The sequence below is a fragment of the Colias eurytheme genome, chromosome 31 (genome assembly GCF_061535395.1).
Source record: "Colias eurytheme isolate Ceu_HAF_F1 chromosome 31, ilColEury1 Martin Lab GWU primary, whole genome shotgun sequence".
NCBI classification, from domain to species: Eukaryota; Metazoa; Arthropoda; class Insecta; order Lepidoptera; family Pieridae; genus Colias; species Colias eurytheme.
Genome location: NC_143010.1, coordinates 1211371 through 1229232, shown reverse-complemented (window position 1 = coordinate 1229232; position 17862 = coordinate 1211371). Strand labels below are relative to the sequence as shown.

Sequence of the window (17862 nt, the reverse complement as noted above, 5' to 3'; positions counted from 1 at the left end):
AAGCGTGTAATAATAAGATTCAGCACTATGAAGTCACTTCATTTGTGAAAATTTCAGCTGTCTAGCTATCACGGTTTATGAGATACAGCCTGGAGACAGACAGAGAGACAACGAAGTCTCAGTAGGGTCCCGTTTTACCCTTTGGGTATGGAACCCTAAAAAATTTTTTATCCAATTTAATTTATTTATTTAAACGAAAAAATTAAATATTCTAAATAATATATTTCTTATTTTATTTATTACTACATTTAGTCTTTTAAATTACTAGACTCGCATTTTTGTCTTGTTTTTTTATAAATTATGTTTATTTATTTTTCCTTCGAAGCCAGAAGTCGTGGGTTCGATTTCCACCCAGAGCAAATATTTGTTGAACATAGTTTGCTCTGTGTCTGGGTGTTAATTATCTATATAAGTATTTATTTAAAACTATATATGTATGTTTATCAGCCATCTGGTTTCCATAACACAAGCGAAAGCTTAGTATGGGATCAGACCGTGCCGTGTGTGAAAATTGTCTTGAAATATTTATATATATTTTTATTTGAATTAGTTTATTTTGGTTTTAATAGCCTCTTGTATGAAATTTGAAGATAATATTATTTTTAATAAATTATTATTTCTTTTTTTAATTGAAGATCTTATTAATATTTTCTTAAACTACGTTATGTATGTCTGTGCATTACGCAGGAACTACTATACTATAAGGACTTATATTGTAAAATTGCTTCTATAACATATTATATAATATAGACATAGAATCTAAAGAGATTTTTTTTCTAAGAAATAATTGTTTTTCACAAAAAACTAAACCGTCTTCAAAATGTCATTTAGTTTTCAAATAAAAAATCCATCAAAAAAGATTCACCCATAAGTAAGTTCTGAAGTAACTATCACATAAAATAACGTTTGAATTATGATTTTTTGAAGTCGGTTTTAAAACTTAAAATAAATGGACTAAACAAATGTCTTTGGTCAAAATAAACCGTTCTTAATCCTAAAATACATCAATTCACATTCGAAACAAACATTCGACATTCAAAATCGCGTTCGAAAATTCGAATTTTAAATCAATTCCATCCTCCAAATTCGAAATTCGAATTCCTTTTATAACGTTTTACCGTCCACGTCCACGTCTACGGAAATAAACATTCAAAAATTCGAATTTTAAATCAATTCCATCGTTCCAAATTCAAACATCAAATGCCTTCTTCGTTCCAAATTCGAAATTTGAATTCCTTCTAGAACATTCTTCGCAAATTTAACACCAAATTTATTGAAATTCCTTTAGTTTGTGGAAGTCTCCTTACGACCGGTGAACGATACGATAGATCGTATCCCCTTTACTGATGTCTGAAAGAATAAATATTTTATTTATTTGTTATATCTATACTTAATATTATAAAGCTGAAGAGTTTGTTTGAACGCGCTAATCTAAGGAACTACTGGTCGATTTGAAAAATTCTTTCAGTGTTAGATAGTTATCGAGGAAGGCTATAGGCTATAATCATCACGCTAGTAAATAATATGGCTATTTCATCAATGATACTAAAAATGTAGTACATACAATATATTATTAATATTAAAAAAAATGTGTGCGTGTACAAGTGTACACACGTAAGAAGTGAAACTTCTTTATGACCTTATTTTTCAAAAAATAATTTACTATATGCAACTTTACAGAAATAGGTACGTCGAATCACGCGTGGTAGGGATAAGAAAAAGATGGCGCGTAACGAAAAAAATGTTACACTAAATTTTTTTCAAACCCCGATAAAGAAGTTTCACTTCAAAAATGTATATTATTTTGATCACAATACAATTTTATAAATTATCAAAATGCGAAGTATTTCTTAATATTTATTTTGAAAGAATAACCTTTTTCTTGGATCCATTGAGATAGTCTTTATACATTTCCGAACGAAGGTACCTTGAATAACTGTCAGACTTCATAAGATGGTATACATGGGCCTGAAAATGAAAATTTATTTATTAGAATATTAAAGTAATTTTAATTTTATAGACCTTCCTCTTGAATGAAAGCATCAAAATTGGTTGCGTAGTTTTAAAGATTATCGCATATAATATAGGGACAGAGAAAGCGACTTTGTTTTATACAATGTGTTGATATAATTACTGCTAAATAGTATAAAAAAAAACTCAACGGATTTTGATACAATTTTTTAAATAGAGAGGGTTTGAAAGTGTTAGACTGACTATTTATTTATTGGCAAGGAAAGGAATATAATTTATTTATTTATTAACACTTTATTGTGCTGGCATACAAATCAATTCTTAAAATTAAAACTTTAAACTAGTCCAGCACAGAAGGCGGGCTTATCACTTAAGAGTGATCTCTTCCAGGCACCTACTGAGTGGAGTAATATTATGATTAATTAATTATTGATAAAAATAATAATATATAAATATTCTTACTTGTGCTTGATCGAAGCAATACCGGTCCGCAATACCAGACTCCACTTTGACTCTAGTCAATTCCCTGTAAATAATACAATATTTATTATTTAAATTATAATATACTAGCTACTAGCTTCCGCCCGCGGCTTCGCCCGCGTGGTGTTTTGATAAAAGGTAGCCTATGTTCTTCCTCAGGGTCTAAAGATTGTCTGTGCCAAATTTCATCAAAATAGGTCGAGAGGTTTAAGCGGGAAAGCGTAACAGACAGACAGAGTTACTTACGCATCTAATCTAATAAATATTATAAAGGCGAAAGTTTGTAAGGATGTATGGATGTATGGATTTTTGTTACTCTTTCACGTAAAAACTACTGAACCGATTACAATGAAATTTAGCACACATATAGAGGGTAACTTGGATTAACACATAGGATAGTTTTTATCCCGGAAATCCCACGGGAACGGGAACTATGCGGGTTTTCCTTTGCAAACGCGGGCGAAGCCGCAGGCGGAAATCTAGTTTATAATATATTTCTCGTTTTATTTTTAAAAAATTATTATGGCCATTTTACTCATTAGGTTAAGTACTTTCGATATCGGTTTTTTGATATCTGCAATAGTTACGGAATAATCGCTTGTGCACACTTAACAATTACACCCTGTATAACCAGCCCACGAAGTCCTAAAACCCAGCCGGAGCCAACATACACATTTTTTATTTATTGAAGTGAAAACTTCTTTAGCGGCGTTGAGCACTTTTTCTGTAATGGGTATAAAATCTTAAACTCGCGTCAGGACACGTGACCTGATCGAAAAAGCGTAAGACGGATACCATTCCAAAATATCAAACATGCTCAACGTTAATAATCAAGTTTTCACTTCTGCCGGCACTCCCCCAGTGCAACCCGTCTTTTTTTTCTAACATTTGATTTGATATTTGATTTGATTATATTCACCTGCTGGCCGCGTCTATATTGACGGGGTTTGGCGCGTTGCAGTCGAGGAACTCCTTCCATATCTCTTTGGCTCTAGAGGCCACGCGACGTATGGGCAGACATTTTAATTCTTGGACTGCTAGGTAGAATCTGTAAAAGATATACAAAATATCATGGACGTATAAAAAAAGACGGACGGTATATCGCCTAAACATTGAGTGAAGCCTAGTAATGGCGGCGAAACTTCCATGTGTGTGTGCCATGTTGCCATGGCAACAGCTGTCCTGATGACAATGGCGGCTGTATTTTTCTCTATAAATTTTGCCGTAATAATTTTGTCATTAAAACATAAAAGAAATAACTTGCTTCCCAGTGGAATGTAATCCCTTGTGTTTTGTTATTTAAAATTGTACTGTTGCGACACCATTTAACCACGCAAGACGGCATTTTAAATATTTTTTGTGAAACAGTGACGCAGTTAATCAGTCGGTAGTTCACGACGTAATAGCGGCCGACTAGCTTACTATGGTGAGAGTGTGTGCGTGTTTATTGTCTTTACACGATCGCTAGCTTACTATGGTGGCTTCACATTGTTTGTTCGTAATACGGCGTCCGTCTTTTTTTATACGTCTATGCATAATATAATAAATAAATATGCCTTTTATTTCCTTAATAAAATATGTTTTACATTTCAAGTGTTCTTAATATAATATTAATGTAAAATTATAAAAAGAACACGTGTCAGAAGTGAAACTTCTTTGGCAAGATTCAAAGATATCATAATCGTTGCCAATACCATGACGTGTCTGTATTGCCGAGATACGACCTTGAAATTTTACTCTCAACGCGTTAAATTTCACTTCAAAAATATTATATGAAATACTAGCTTTCCGCCCGGCTTCGCCCGCTTTGTCTAAAACATAATAAATTATATACTAAAACCTTCCTCTTGAATCACTCTATCTATAAAAAAACCGCATCGAAATCCATTGCGTACTTTTAAAGATTTAAGCATACATAGGGACAGAGAAAGCGACTTTGTTTTATACTATATAGTGACGAGTGTAGTGTATCAAACTAATAGTTTTTCACACGCGTAGTGTCATGTGTAATGTAAGGCGCGGGTCAAACACGCGCGGCTTGGCGCGGGCGTGCCATAAGCGCACCTCTTGAATCTGTTTTGCACCACGTCCTTCTTATACATTTTGTATGAAAGAATTTTGGACAGGCGTCGAGACGGCACGCCGCGGTTGTGCCAAGGTTGCGCCGCCCCAAAATTATTTCATACAATATGCCAATAGTTCGCCCTGCCGGCGCGCTCGCCCTACGGGCGCGCTCACGGCGCTTGTTTTTTTTTTTTTTTTTTAAACACGCTGCTCAGGCATTTGACCGCCATCTCACCTGATGGTAAGCGAAGATGCGGTCTTTCAGGTTAGCATGCCTGATCAGTAAGGTAAAGCCTATTCACTTTGGCCTTGAATAGATCCAAATTATATTTATCAGGAAACACGGATGGCGGTAGGGAGTTTTTATTAAAAAACTGTTTTCAAAGCGCTTGGTGCGCACATGGGGAATCTCGACCACGAAGGGGTGGAAACCAGTATTTCGTCAGGAAGTCCTGTATTAGAAAGGAGAAGGTGGTATAAGGTGGTGTAGTTCCGTCCCACATTCACCGAAGTGAAGCCGGTAGAAGACTGAAAGGCAAGCAATTTTGCGTCTGTGCTCCAGAGTGTAGAGTTTGCCGCTTGTATATGTCCCGCGCCTTAGGGGTACGTAACACGTAACACTTAAAGATTATTTATTTATTTATTTATTCTTTATTGTACAACAGTCTTATAAAATATAAGTACAACAAAACCATTCAAAATGTACAAATGGCAGCCTTATGGCTCTAAGCCATCTCTGCCAGGCAACCTTCAGGTAAAGGACAGAGCATAATATACCAAAGGCTAGGAAGCCAAGTAACTAATTAATTTAAAATAATAAATTCGAAGAGAAAAAACAAAAAAGAAAAAAAAATGTTGTGTGGTTTTATGAAACCACGGTAAAAGTGAAACTGTTCGAAAGGTTCCGAACACTGCTTTGTGTAGCGCATGTCGCGTGACAGTCGGCTGCCGAGTAGGTATACCTACTCGGCAGCCGCGATACACGCGACATGCGCTACACAGACCAAAAAGTTTGAGACGATGTAATAAAAGTTTCACTTTAATAAAATAAATAAATAAAGCACAACGTCACACATAATTTATAAATACAACATAAATTAATATATTAAAATTACTACTATAAAATACATAAACCTACTAAACATAATATATATACAAAGATTACAATACATATATACTTAACTATAAATAAAAATACAATATACAGCAAATAGCAATATATACATATTATAATATACAACATACATTTAATATTTATATAGATAGATAGTAGTCTTTAAGCATTTTTTTAAAGGATCTTATCGTCTGGGCGCCACGAATCGTTTCAGGAAGGGCATTCCATAAACGGATACCCGATACAGTAAACGATGTACCGAATAATTTACTACCATGCACAGGAAAACGGAGTAGAAAGTTATTGGAGGATCAGAGAGTATAGGATTCAGAAGCAAGGTAATGGAAATTGGATTTCAAGTAGGAGGGAGTACTGGGATGAAAAAGAATGGAATAGAGGAGATGGAGAGTGTGAGCATTCCGACGCAGGCGTATAGGTAGCCGCTTGAGCTGAAAGATGTCACACGTGTCATCTTTAAGTGTTACGTGTGATGTTTTACACGTGTCCGACTCATGTATAGTGTCACACGTGTCATGTTTAAGTGTTACGTGTAATGTTTAAGTGTTACGTGTAATTACACGTGTCCCACTCGCTCTTAACCAAATTTCCCCAACTCACTTGAGGTTCTCCCCACTGAACTCCTTGCTAAGGAATCTCTCGAAATGTTCCCTTCCCGGAGGATCTCGCAGTAGTTCTCTAAGAGAGAACGACCAACGTCGTACTCGGCGTAGTGGGAGCGGTTCTTTACTGTCAAATTATATAGAAATAATTAATTATAGTGGAGCCAATTTAATAGGCAACATTTGACGTCTATCAATTTTATCTTCATAGGGTGGTAACCTGCATAAAAAGATCGATTAAAGTGAATTAATCGATACGGACTTGAAACATTTGTCAATCGAACTTGAAACACATGTCAATAATTTATGATAATATTTATTCCCAAGTAATCAATGCATTCGATTCTAGATGTCAGATTTCGATTTTTAGAGTAACGTCTCTGGTATTTATAAAGAAAAAAGGTTTATTGACACAAAATTGTAGCGACCGTCAGTTCTTTAAATCAGAAATTGTTTATTATGTTTAGAATGGTTTATCAGTAAAATCAAATCCTAAAATTACTTATATCGGTTATTATTATAATAAATATGTGATCGTAATTGAAAAAAGTTAAGCAAATGTGCAGTTCTAACAAAACGAAATATCATGTTATTCTATGTCGTCGTTACTAGGTTACGTTGTTGAATTTTGTTGAACTGTCAAATGTTGCCTATTAAAATGGCTCTACTATAATCCATTTTGTGCCGTTGTAACTAGTTATAAGTTAATTTATTTATTGAAGTGAAAACTTCTTTAGCGGCGTTGGGTATAAAATCTTAAACTCGCGTCAGGACACGTGACCTGATCGAAACAGCGTAAGACGGATACCATTCCAAAATATCAAACATGCTCAACGTTAATAATCAAGTTTTCACTTCTGCCGGCACTCCCCCAGTGCAACCCGTCTTTTTTTATATTACTAACTAGCGGTCCGCCCCGGCTTCGCCCGTGGTACCTACATGTTTAAACTATCCTATCTCTCAAGTTGGATCGAACTGCACATGGTGTGCGAATTTTATTATAATCGGTTAAGTGGTTTAGGAGTCCATTGAGGACAAACATTGTGACACGAGATTTATATATATTAAGATTATAGATCACATACCACTGTTTCTCCTGATCCCACAGTTCTGTAGTATCACTGATCCATGGGTTCGGCCATTCAGGTGGAGTTAGGAACGAATCGTATTCTGAATATTGCTCGCAGTATGATATGAACCTGTAAATATATTATTTGGGTGTTATTATTTATGTTAACATTTATTTTATTGGAAATCGAGAATAAATATAATATTAAATTAATTACATTGTTTTATTTCAATCCTTAAGTAATAATTATACAAATGAATAAATTTATTATTTAGCTGTTATCCATACTTAATATAATATAATATATATATAATATTTTTAATATTATAAATGCGAAAGTAACTCTGTCTGTCTGTCTGTTACTCAATCACGCCAATCAACTAATGAACCAATTTGCATGAAATTTGGTATAGAGATATTTTGATACCCGAGAAAGGACATGGGCTACTTTTTACCCCGGGAAATAGGATAGGTTTTATCCCGGAAATCCCACGGGAAAGGGAACTATGCGGGTTTTTCTTTGACTGCGCGGGCGAAGCTGCGGGTGGAAAGCTAGTTATTTATAATTTATATTGTTATGGAATCCTAAAATAATAGAGGTATTTATACTAGCTGCGCTCTGCGGTTTTACCCAGATTGTTCAGCTCCTGTTGGCCTTAGCATGATGATGCCTTCCTCAATACATGGGCTAACTAACACCGAAAGAATTTCTCAAATCGGACCAGTAGTTCCTGAGATTAGCGCGTTTAAACTTTAAACTAACAAACAAACTCTTCAGCTTTATAATATTAGTCTATATCATTTTATTTTATGCAATCCTGAATGAGAAATAAAAGTAGATACAAAATACGTTAAAACTGGTTTTAAATTCGTTTTATTTCCTATTATTCATGTAACGGTATAAAAATCGGTACTGAATATTTCACAGAAATAAAGATTTTTTTTATCTGTCTGTTAATATAAATATATTGCGTTTAAAACCCGTTTAAGTTAGTCATGTCAGTCAAAAAATTTGCATAAAATGCAATAAATTAAAATCACTACATAGTATAGAGCAAAGGCGCTTCCCGCATCTGTCTGTATGTATGATACTGATTTTTATAGATAGTGGTTCAAGAGGAGGGTTTAAGTATATAATTTATTAAGTTTCAAACACAGCGGACAAAGCCGAAGACAGTATGCTAGCTAAATAAAATAGTTTTCTTTTCCTTACTTTTACATAAAACTAACTATGAATATAATAAAACTAGCTTTCCGCCTGCGGCTTCGCCCGCGTTTTCAAAGAAAATCCCGCATAGTTCTCTTTCCCGTGGGATTTCCGGGATAAAAACCTATCCTATGTGTTAATCCAAGTTACCCTCTATATATGTGCTAAATTTCATTGTAAGTAATCGGTTCAGTAGTTTTTACGTGAAAGAGTAACAAACATCCATACATCCATACTTACAAACTTTCGCCTTTACAATAGTACTAGCGGTCCGCCCCGGCTTCGCCCGTGCCCCGTGGTACATATTTCGCAATAAAAGGTAGCCTATGTTCTTTCTCAGGGTCTAAAGATTATCTGTGCCAAATTTCATCAAAATCGGTCCAGTAGTTTATGCGTGAAAACTATACATACATACATACAAACTTTCACCTTTATAATAGTATTAAGATTAAGATAATACTTACATCTCAGCAACCTTACTGACTCTGACATTCCTTCTTTCGAGCCTCGCTTTTAAAACAGCCACTTGCCGTTTCGCTGCTTCTATCTGAGAGTCGATAGATTCTTCTATTGGTTGTTCTGATTTGGATGTTTCACCTGAAAAATAATTTTTATTGTTAATTTAATATTGTTAGACGTAACTTTCGATTAATAAAACTTTCCGTCCAATAAAGTATTACACGATAATATTAAACTGTCACGTAAACTGTCAAATACGGGCAATTAGAATACGTTTTTAAAATGGTAGTTTTAAACATTATTCGACGAATAAGTTTTAACCAAGGATTCAAAATCAGCCCTTCAATCAAAAATTTCTGAGGTAACAAAGCCAAAAAACAGTACAATTGAGAACCTCCTTTTTTAAGTTCGCTAAAAATAATATTCTTATTATAATTGACTGCCTGACCGGTTGGCTTGGTTGGTAGTGGCCATGTAGTGGCCCTGCCTTCCTAGCCGAGAGGTCGTGGGTTCGATTCCCACCCGGGGCAAATATTTGTGTGATGAACATAGATGTTTGCTCTGTGTCTGGGTGTAAATTATCTATATAAGTATTTATTTAAAATTATATGTATGTATATCAGCCATCTGGTGTCCATAACACAAGCGAAAGCTTAGTATGGGATTAGATCGAGCCGTGTGTGAAAATTGTCCCGAAATATTTATTTATTTATTATTTTATTTTAAAATACTAAGTCATAACTATATCATAGGAATGTTATAATATTTACACTAATATAGCTGAAGAGTTTGTTTGTTTGAACGCGCTAATCTCAGCAACTACTGGTCAGATTTGAAAAATGATTTCAATGTTGGATAGCCCATTTATTGATAGGCTATAGGCTATATATCATCACGCTAAGACCAACAGGAGCGGAGCAATGCGGGTAAAACCGCGGGGCACAATAAAGGGGCTACATTAAGAAATGTTTATAGAAATACTAGATTTCCGCCCGCGTTTTCAAAGAAAAACCCGCATAGTTTTCCGGGATTTCCGGGATAAAATTACCTATGTATTAATCCAAGTTACCCTCTATATGTGTGCTAAATTTCATTGAAATCGGTTCAGTAGTATTTGCGTAAAGGGTAACAAACACAAACACACACACACAAACTTTCGCATTTATAATATTAGTAGGATCTCACCATTCTCTTTAACAGCATCTGCGCTTTTTTGTATTGCCTCTTCACTCTCTTGGGCATTCGTTATTGTTACTATCGGGTTGTTCTGAAATAAATAATACTAGGTATATTTATTAATTAATTTATTTGAATTAGAGATTATTCAATATAGCCAATAGATATTAAATTGCCTCATTTATTGGTTAATTCTTTCCTAAATACACAATAAGTAGAATTTATCTATATAAATTTAAAATTATCAATTTTTTAGGCACAAACAAAATTATTAAAACACAAATTCAAAGACCAAGTCCATTTGATGTTACAGATTTTGATGGTCAAAGAAACTTATAGACTACAGGCCCATGTTGAAAAATTTATGGGTCATTTGAACCACCAGGTGACCTATCTAGAACGATATAAGAGCATAAAATAATAAGATTCAGCACTATGCCCTCTAAATCAAATGACCAAATTTACCCCGGCAATTGACAGAAAAAAAAAATTCCAACTTTGTGGACCACCATTTTGTACGGCATCTGTGTCATACTATTGAAGTGAAACTTCTTTATCGGGGTTGGAAAAAAATTTAGTGTAACATTTTTTCGTTACGCGTGACATTTTTCCGTTACGCGCCATCTTTTTCTTATCGCTACCACGCGTGATTCGACGTATTTCTGTAAAGTTGCATATAGTAAATTATTTTTTGAAAAATAAGGTTATAAAGAAGTTTCACTTCTTACGTGTGTACACTAGTACACGCACACTTTTTTTTCAATACATAATCCATTATTCCGCAACGCCTAAATCATGGAGACATGGGAAAAAAATCTCTACCTGTACTTTGGAATTCTCATCTGCACTCAGTTGGACAGCTTACAAGTGACGTCATAGTGCTGAATCTTATTATTTTATGCTCTTATATCGTTCTAGATAGGTCACCTGGTAGTTCAAATGACCCATACATTTTTTTAAATGGGCCTGTAGTCTATTATTTATTAGTTATCAAGCACATCGGTGGTAAATATAAAGATATGTATTTTCATGATTCAAAAGCACTTTCTAAGGAAGTCTTGTTGATAGAATAAGTGAGTTTTTTACGTATATTATGAGTAATAAATCATAAAATTGTTAAATAAATAATTTTTTTTTTATTTTTTACCTTTAAATTATGCTGCAGTATAATTTCTTGGCACTGTTGTAGCCTTTTCTGCTTTAGAGCATTCACCCGTGATAGTTTTTTCGGATCCAATTCTGTTGTGTTGACGCAGCCCGGCTGTGAAAGATAAGTTTAATTAATAGCCTAGGCTCTTGATTAAATGGCGTTTAATTAAAGTTTAATATAACAATGATAAGAATTAAGAAAGTTATTAAAGAGTCTATTAATGAAATGGCCGATTTATCGAAATGGCTGTGACACGTTAGAGCACAAGACGCAAAAATATCATTAAAATAGGTCGGTTGGTTTTCGGAAGTTTGGTAATAAACAATGTGACACGAATATTTTATATGTTTAGAAACAAACACAAAAAATAAAAGACAAAAAATATCTACAGTTTTATCAACTGTATCATGTTTTTTATAACATGAACTTTTAAAATGAATGAATAATTTTTTATTTAATTTAAAAGTTATACATGTATTTTTGGCTCAAAATATGTTCATCTATTGTATGTATGTTGTCTATACTAATATTATAAAGCTAAAGATTTTGTTTATTTGTTTGAACGCACTAATCTCAGGAAATAATAAATAACACTGGTAATACAATTTCTTGCTTTTCTCTTTATTGTATATTTCTTACCATAGGTCGATGAACATCCCAGAACGCTCTCTCTTGACTGTCGAGAACTTTGCGCTCGAGTTTGTCACGTTTTTTGTCCACCTGGAAATCATTATAGGGAAATTTAATTATTTTTAAATTTAAATTAATTTGTTTATGCTTGTTTACTGATGTTTTATTTGTTAACATAAATTATTACTAGCGGTCCGCCCCGGCTTCGCCCGTGGTACCTACATGTTTAAACTATCCTATCTCTCAAGTTGGATCGAACTGCACATGGTGTGCGAATTTTATTATAATCGGTTAAGTGGTTTAGGAGTGCATTGAGGACAAACATTGTGACACGAGATTTATATATATTAAAGAAGATTATAAAAATGCTGTTAAATATTATAATTTGAATTATAATGTACAGAGAAAATTACAATAAAATTCTACGGAAATAATTCACAACCTACCTACGTTTTCTTAGAGAAAAACAAGAACCACCTTACTTTTTATTCGCATTTTAGGTAAAACAAAAAATGGCAAGAGCAACAAATACACATATTTTTTGAAAACTGTAAAAAAATTTACCACATACCAACCTCCTGTATTTTTCTCAAAACATTTAATTTCTTTGAGCAAAAAATATCGAAAAAAAAAACAAATAACCTCCTCCTTTTTTTTAGAAGTCGGTTAAAGTCTGGTTATTTGGAAGAGATCGATTAATGATAAAACCGATTGTTTAAATGTATTCTTAGGTTAAGTTTAATTATAAAATTTAAGAAAAAATAAATAAAAACCCTCACCTTACTCTGCGCCTCAGCTTGCATGAAAATAAACTCCCATTTTCTGCTGAACATCTTCTGTAAGCGAGCTAAGGACTCCGCCTCATAGTCCGCTAGTTCTAAGCGAGCTTTGTTCTGCATCGTGCGCTTGCACAGATACACCGCTATAAGATTATTTTAACGGGTTAAAAGCCGGATTTAATACGAAAAATTAATCAAGTAGGAAGTAGAGATATTTAAATCACGAAAAAATACACTTTTTACAACAAAATATTCGGATTTTAAACGACAGACATTTTACAATCGCAATTTTAGACGTAAAAGGACACTTTTTGGTAGAGTTTGAACACATGACACAAGTAATTTTATAGAAAAGTACTTTGAGCGATTTAAATGTGAAAAAAAAACACTTTTTAATAGTTTAGAAACGAATTTTAAAATTAACATGAAATAGTTATGCAGTTGGTTATTTGAAATAAACAAATGAATAATAGTCCAATACATACCATAATCAGTATTTTCTGGCTCCCACTGGTTTGAAGGCCAGAAATATGGCGTTTGGAATCTATAAAAGGGGAAAAAATTCAATAAATACTCATATTATGTACAAATAACGCAAAGGAGTGCCCCAGGGATCAATAAAAGGTCCTTTGCTCTTCATTATTTATACTAATGATAAAAAATTGGCTACACTTTTAAAAACCGCTAACAAATGTGCTAAATGTAGCGCTTCCCATGTCTCTTCTATATTTAGATGAATTCATACATTAAGTAAAATACCTACGCTATTTGACTGTGTAATATCTTTAACATTTAATTACTTACCTAGGCAGACAATATATACCCTGAATATTATATATTATCTTTCTAAATAAGGCCCTAAATTAAATTAGATGATATAATACAACAATACCACTGTTATTTTACCGTAATATTTAACCATTTGCCTAGGCATATAATACATACAATTAATGTGAAGACTCTTACTTAAATTAGATTTTAATAACTCTAATAGTTCTAAGAATGCTAATGGGGTGCCCCAGGGAACAATACAAGGTCCCTTTCTCTTTATAGTTTATACTAATGATACATACATACATATTAAAATTTAAATACATACCTATAATATGTATTATCGTTTTTCACAGTCAAACAATGATCGTCTATAGGGAACAGATAGCCATGGGCCGCCAACAAATGTGCTAAATGTAGCGCTTCCCATGTCTCTTCTATATTTAGATGTCTAGCGAGCCATGCTACGAGATCTGAGCCTGTAAATACCTGGAAATAATAATATATTAGTATTAAGTTCTTTCTAAAGAAAAAAAGTGTAATTTAATACAAAATCTGAGGATGGTATTTAAAAAGGTGTTTTTTTTTAATTGTATAAAATGTTGTTTTATCTGGCATGTAAGGTTTAAATCAGATGTTTCTTATAGAAGTAACACTCGGTGTGTAATATACATATGTAGATATGCTACTTTCATAGAAATCCGTATTTTATAGTGTTCAAAGAAATATAAAACTGCACACATCAGATGTATTATAATATAGGTAGGAAAAATGTCCTATTTTTATAATAAACTAGCTGCGCTTCATGGTTTGACCTGCAGTGCTCCGCTAATTTTGGTCTTAGCGTGATGATATATAGCCTATAACCTTCCTCGATAAATGGGCTATCTAACACCTAAATAATTTTTCTAATCGGACCAGTAGTTCCTGAGATAAGCGCTTTCAAACAAAACTCTTCAGCTTTATAATGTTAGTATGGATTTAGTTTTAATGTAACATTTAACGGTCTTACTAATAAAATGTTACCCATTCGCTTTGCAATGGATTAGTTATTGCAATAACCTGTCTCGTTTTTATGATTGACGTTTCATGTGAGCAAGAGCAGGACACAGCTATGGTAGAAAATGGTAGAAATTTATCCATTGTTTAACTTATTATTAGTAAGGCCGTTAGTCTTTTTTGACGTGACAACGTCTTATAATTTGATAGAGCCGGCTGCACGCACGAAAACACATGACTCATGCGGCGTTACCTCGCTCTGAGGCGTTCCATGTAAGGCTTGAAGTGAGAGCGAGAGCGCGGAACGAGCGACAAAGAAGCACAATCGGATGTTGTCACGTTCAACTATCGTCAGTAAACCGACTTTACAGACAACCAATTTTTTTTTTCTTTGATAACAATACTCACGGAGGGTATTTTGCTCATAAAGCTTTTAACAGTTCTTACAGGAACACCTGTATTTTCATCCTGCATCTTTTCCACTATGGCCTCCATCTGAAAAATATAGTTAATAATTCTTTAAATATTATTAAAATTTTAATGCATAAACCTCTGCAAAAGTTGTTTGGTAGAAATAGCTATAAGCAAAAGGATCGCCTTTTAAATATTGTAAAGGTATAATTAACATTTATGCATATGCTTTTAGTTACCATTTTAATGTCATTGCAAAAGTTGCAATTTCGATGATCAATTGTTTTCTTTATTCTTCAAACATTTGTGTGAATTATGTTAAGCTAGCTGTGCCGCGCGGTTTCACCCGCATTCCTACGCTCCTGTTGGTCTTAGCGTGATGATATATAGCCTATAGCCTTTCTCAATAAATGAGCTATCTAACACCATAAGAATTTTTCAAATCGGACCAGTAGTTCCTGAGATTACCGAGTTCAAACAAACAAACTCTTCAGCTTTATAATATATAGATTAGTTGATATTCTTAAATTATGTTTATATTCCATTTCTTATACTCTATTTCTGGTGTTATTGTATTATACTGAAATAAACATCCATACTTAATATTATAAATGTGAAAGTAACTCTGTCTGTCTGTCTGTTACTCAATCACGCCTTAACTACTGAACCAATTTGCATGAAATTTGGTATAGAGATATTTTGATACCCGAGAAAGGACATAGGCTACTTTTACCCCGGGAAATAGGATAGGTTTTATCCCGGTAATCCCACGGGAACGAGAACTATGCGTGTTTTTCTTTGACTGCGCGGGCGACGCTGGGGGTGGAAAGCTAGTTATCTATATACCTTTTTATAAGCCAAGTAATTGGGAGATTCCTCTGGCGATGGTATAGTGGACATCAGAGCTTGAACACTCGGAGGAAGGTTGGCTATCATGTCCTTATCTTTCTTGTCTTTTTTGTCATTGTCGGCTTCTTTCCCGCATTTTGTCACGTCCCTGAAATTTAGTGGCATTTTTTAATAAAATCAAATAATCTTGTTAATGTTAACAAACTTTTTATTAAAATTAGCAGGCCCCTATGGAAGTACAGAATGGGACACAAAAGGCTGATCACCTACTTGCCCCCAAAGAAAATGGATCAGTGAAACAGATGTATGGATAATGCATCTGCGCCTTACCCCACTAGGGGACATGGGACTTCACTTATTGCATACAGAATATAATATGTCAATAAATTAAATGAATAAAACAGAATTTGGTTTTAGTTGCTTATAATCCACAAATTGTAATAATCAATACTTGAACATAACTATTTATTTAATTTGATATGTAAATTGGTAAATCCATACTAATATTATAAATGCGAAAGTAACTCTGTCTGTCTGTCTGTTACTCAATCACGCCTAAACTACTGAACCAATTTGCATGAAATTTGGTATGGAGATATTTTGATACCCGAGAAAGGACATAGGCTACCTTTTATTGCGAAATACTTATGTACCACGGGCGAAGCCGGGGCGGACCTCTAGTGTTAAATATAACAGTGTTTTTTACATTCATATTTTTATATAATAATACTTGCTGCTTGGCACAACTATGCCTGGGTTGTAACATTTACATAATTTAGATTTTCAACTGTTTTCAAAATTATAATGAACCATATATTTAATTTATTGTATTCTTATCTAACTAAAGTACATTTCAAGAAAGAAGTCCCGCGGACATAATAATACGGGCATTTCTCCGCAACTCGACGTCAAGCGCCTATTTTGCGTGAGAGAGGGAGGTGGGGGAAACCAGCTAAAATTGAAACCACCCGAGCTCCTCCATGAAGCCAAGCAGCTTGTGAGGGCTGCCAAAGGCTTCGGGGAGGGACCCGGGAGACCCCAGGTGTCTTGCCCTGTACTCCGCAACCCCCTTACATTCCATGATGACGTGGGCTGCCGTTTCCTCAGTCTCCATGCATGCTCTGCATAGCGGACTGTCTGTGATCCCTAGATTGAAGAGATGTTTGTTAAGTCCCGCGGACAATTATGGAACTAATTTAATAGATGGGGAGATCGGCCAATACATTGCATATATTAATTATTTTATCTAAATATTCTAGTCATAGTAGTTTATAAAATGAAATTAAATGAACGATACATAATTTCCCCTGCCAACATTATTACGCGCGCATACAGCGCTGCCTCTGCGGGACTTCTTTCTTGAAATGGACTCTAGTAAAACACTTATTATAATTAAAGAATTTATTAACAAAATGCCTTGATGGTTGAACCACAGTAATAAATAAAATAAAAAATAAAAATAAATAATAAATAAATAATGTAATTGTAATTGTAATAATGTAATGTAATTGTTGTAATAAATTTTAACAAAATTAACATGTTTTTTTTTTATAAACAAAGACGTAAACAAACCTTGAAGGCCCCTGTTGACAGGCCTTCTGTGCCGTCTTCTCGTTTGTGTTCATCGTAACCATTTTAAATTTCAACACACACACTTGAACCGCACAAAATATCGATACAAATTATCAATTAAAAAGTTTTAATGGTCCTCCATACTTTCTAATTTTATCGAAATTCAAATTCGAGTTTGGAACGTTTAAAAAATAAACATTATTTTTTTCACCGCGCCCTAGCACGAACACTATGAAAAATTAACACTGGCCACTGCACAATATAGAAAAATAAAACATAACGGTTCTCCCATAGCTTTTCAATTAGAAAAATAAACGAAGCACGAAATAAATAATTTCAAAACGTTTCGCCTGACTAGATATTAAGGGTGGGTTTTCTTTGGTTTAGGAACACAGTATAGCACACAGTTACACTTATTTGCTTCTAAATTATTTACGTTATATTAATTAGTTGTCATGTTTTATTCATAAAAACGCAGGAGGATCACCGTAAAACGCGAATTTAATTCATTTCTACGATTGTAGCGAAATGTCAAAGTAAA

At 33.9% G+C, this 17862-nt stretch overlaps 1 protein-coding gene across 1 annotated transcript; it reads right to left on the bottom strand.

Moving 5' to 3' along the window:
- On the bottom strand, nt 1-17862 carry LOC149895352 (regulator of G protein signaling 7-like). The gene is made up of 16 exons (XM_090118727.1): nt 17322-17862; nt 15747-15897; nt 14898-14984; nt 13819-13979; nt 13205-13263; nt 12720-12862; nt 11950-12030; nt 11308-11421; nt 10170-10251; nt 8990-9122; nt 7335-7448; nt 6248-6376; nt 3371-3499; nt 2434-2497; nt 1876-1968; nt 1-1350 (listed from the first exon to the last, which is right to left on the bottom strand). The coding sequence occupies exons 1-16, from the start codon at nt 17381-17383 to the stop codon at nt 1285-1287; spliced, it is 1668 nt and encodes a 555-aa protein (XP_089974853.1). The 5' UTR covers nt 17384-17862; the 3' UTR covers nt 1-1284.

Bases quoted from the DNA above. Each gene is read 5' to 3' on its own strand.
- LOC149895352 (XM_090118727.1), bottom strand. From the start codon at position 17,383: ATGGTTACGATGAACACAAACGAGAAGACGGCACAGAAGGCCTGTCAA. The intron at 14,985-15,746 runs GTATATAGATAA...TATATTTTTCAG, and splicing joins ATTACTTGGCTTATAAAAAG to ATGGAGGCCATAGTGGAAAA. The intron at 6,377-7,334 runs GTATGTGATCTA...ATAATTTGACAG, and splicing joins TGGGATCAGGAGAAACAGTG to TAAAGAACCGCTCCCACTAC.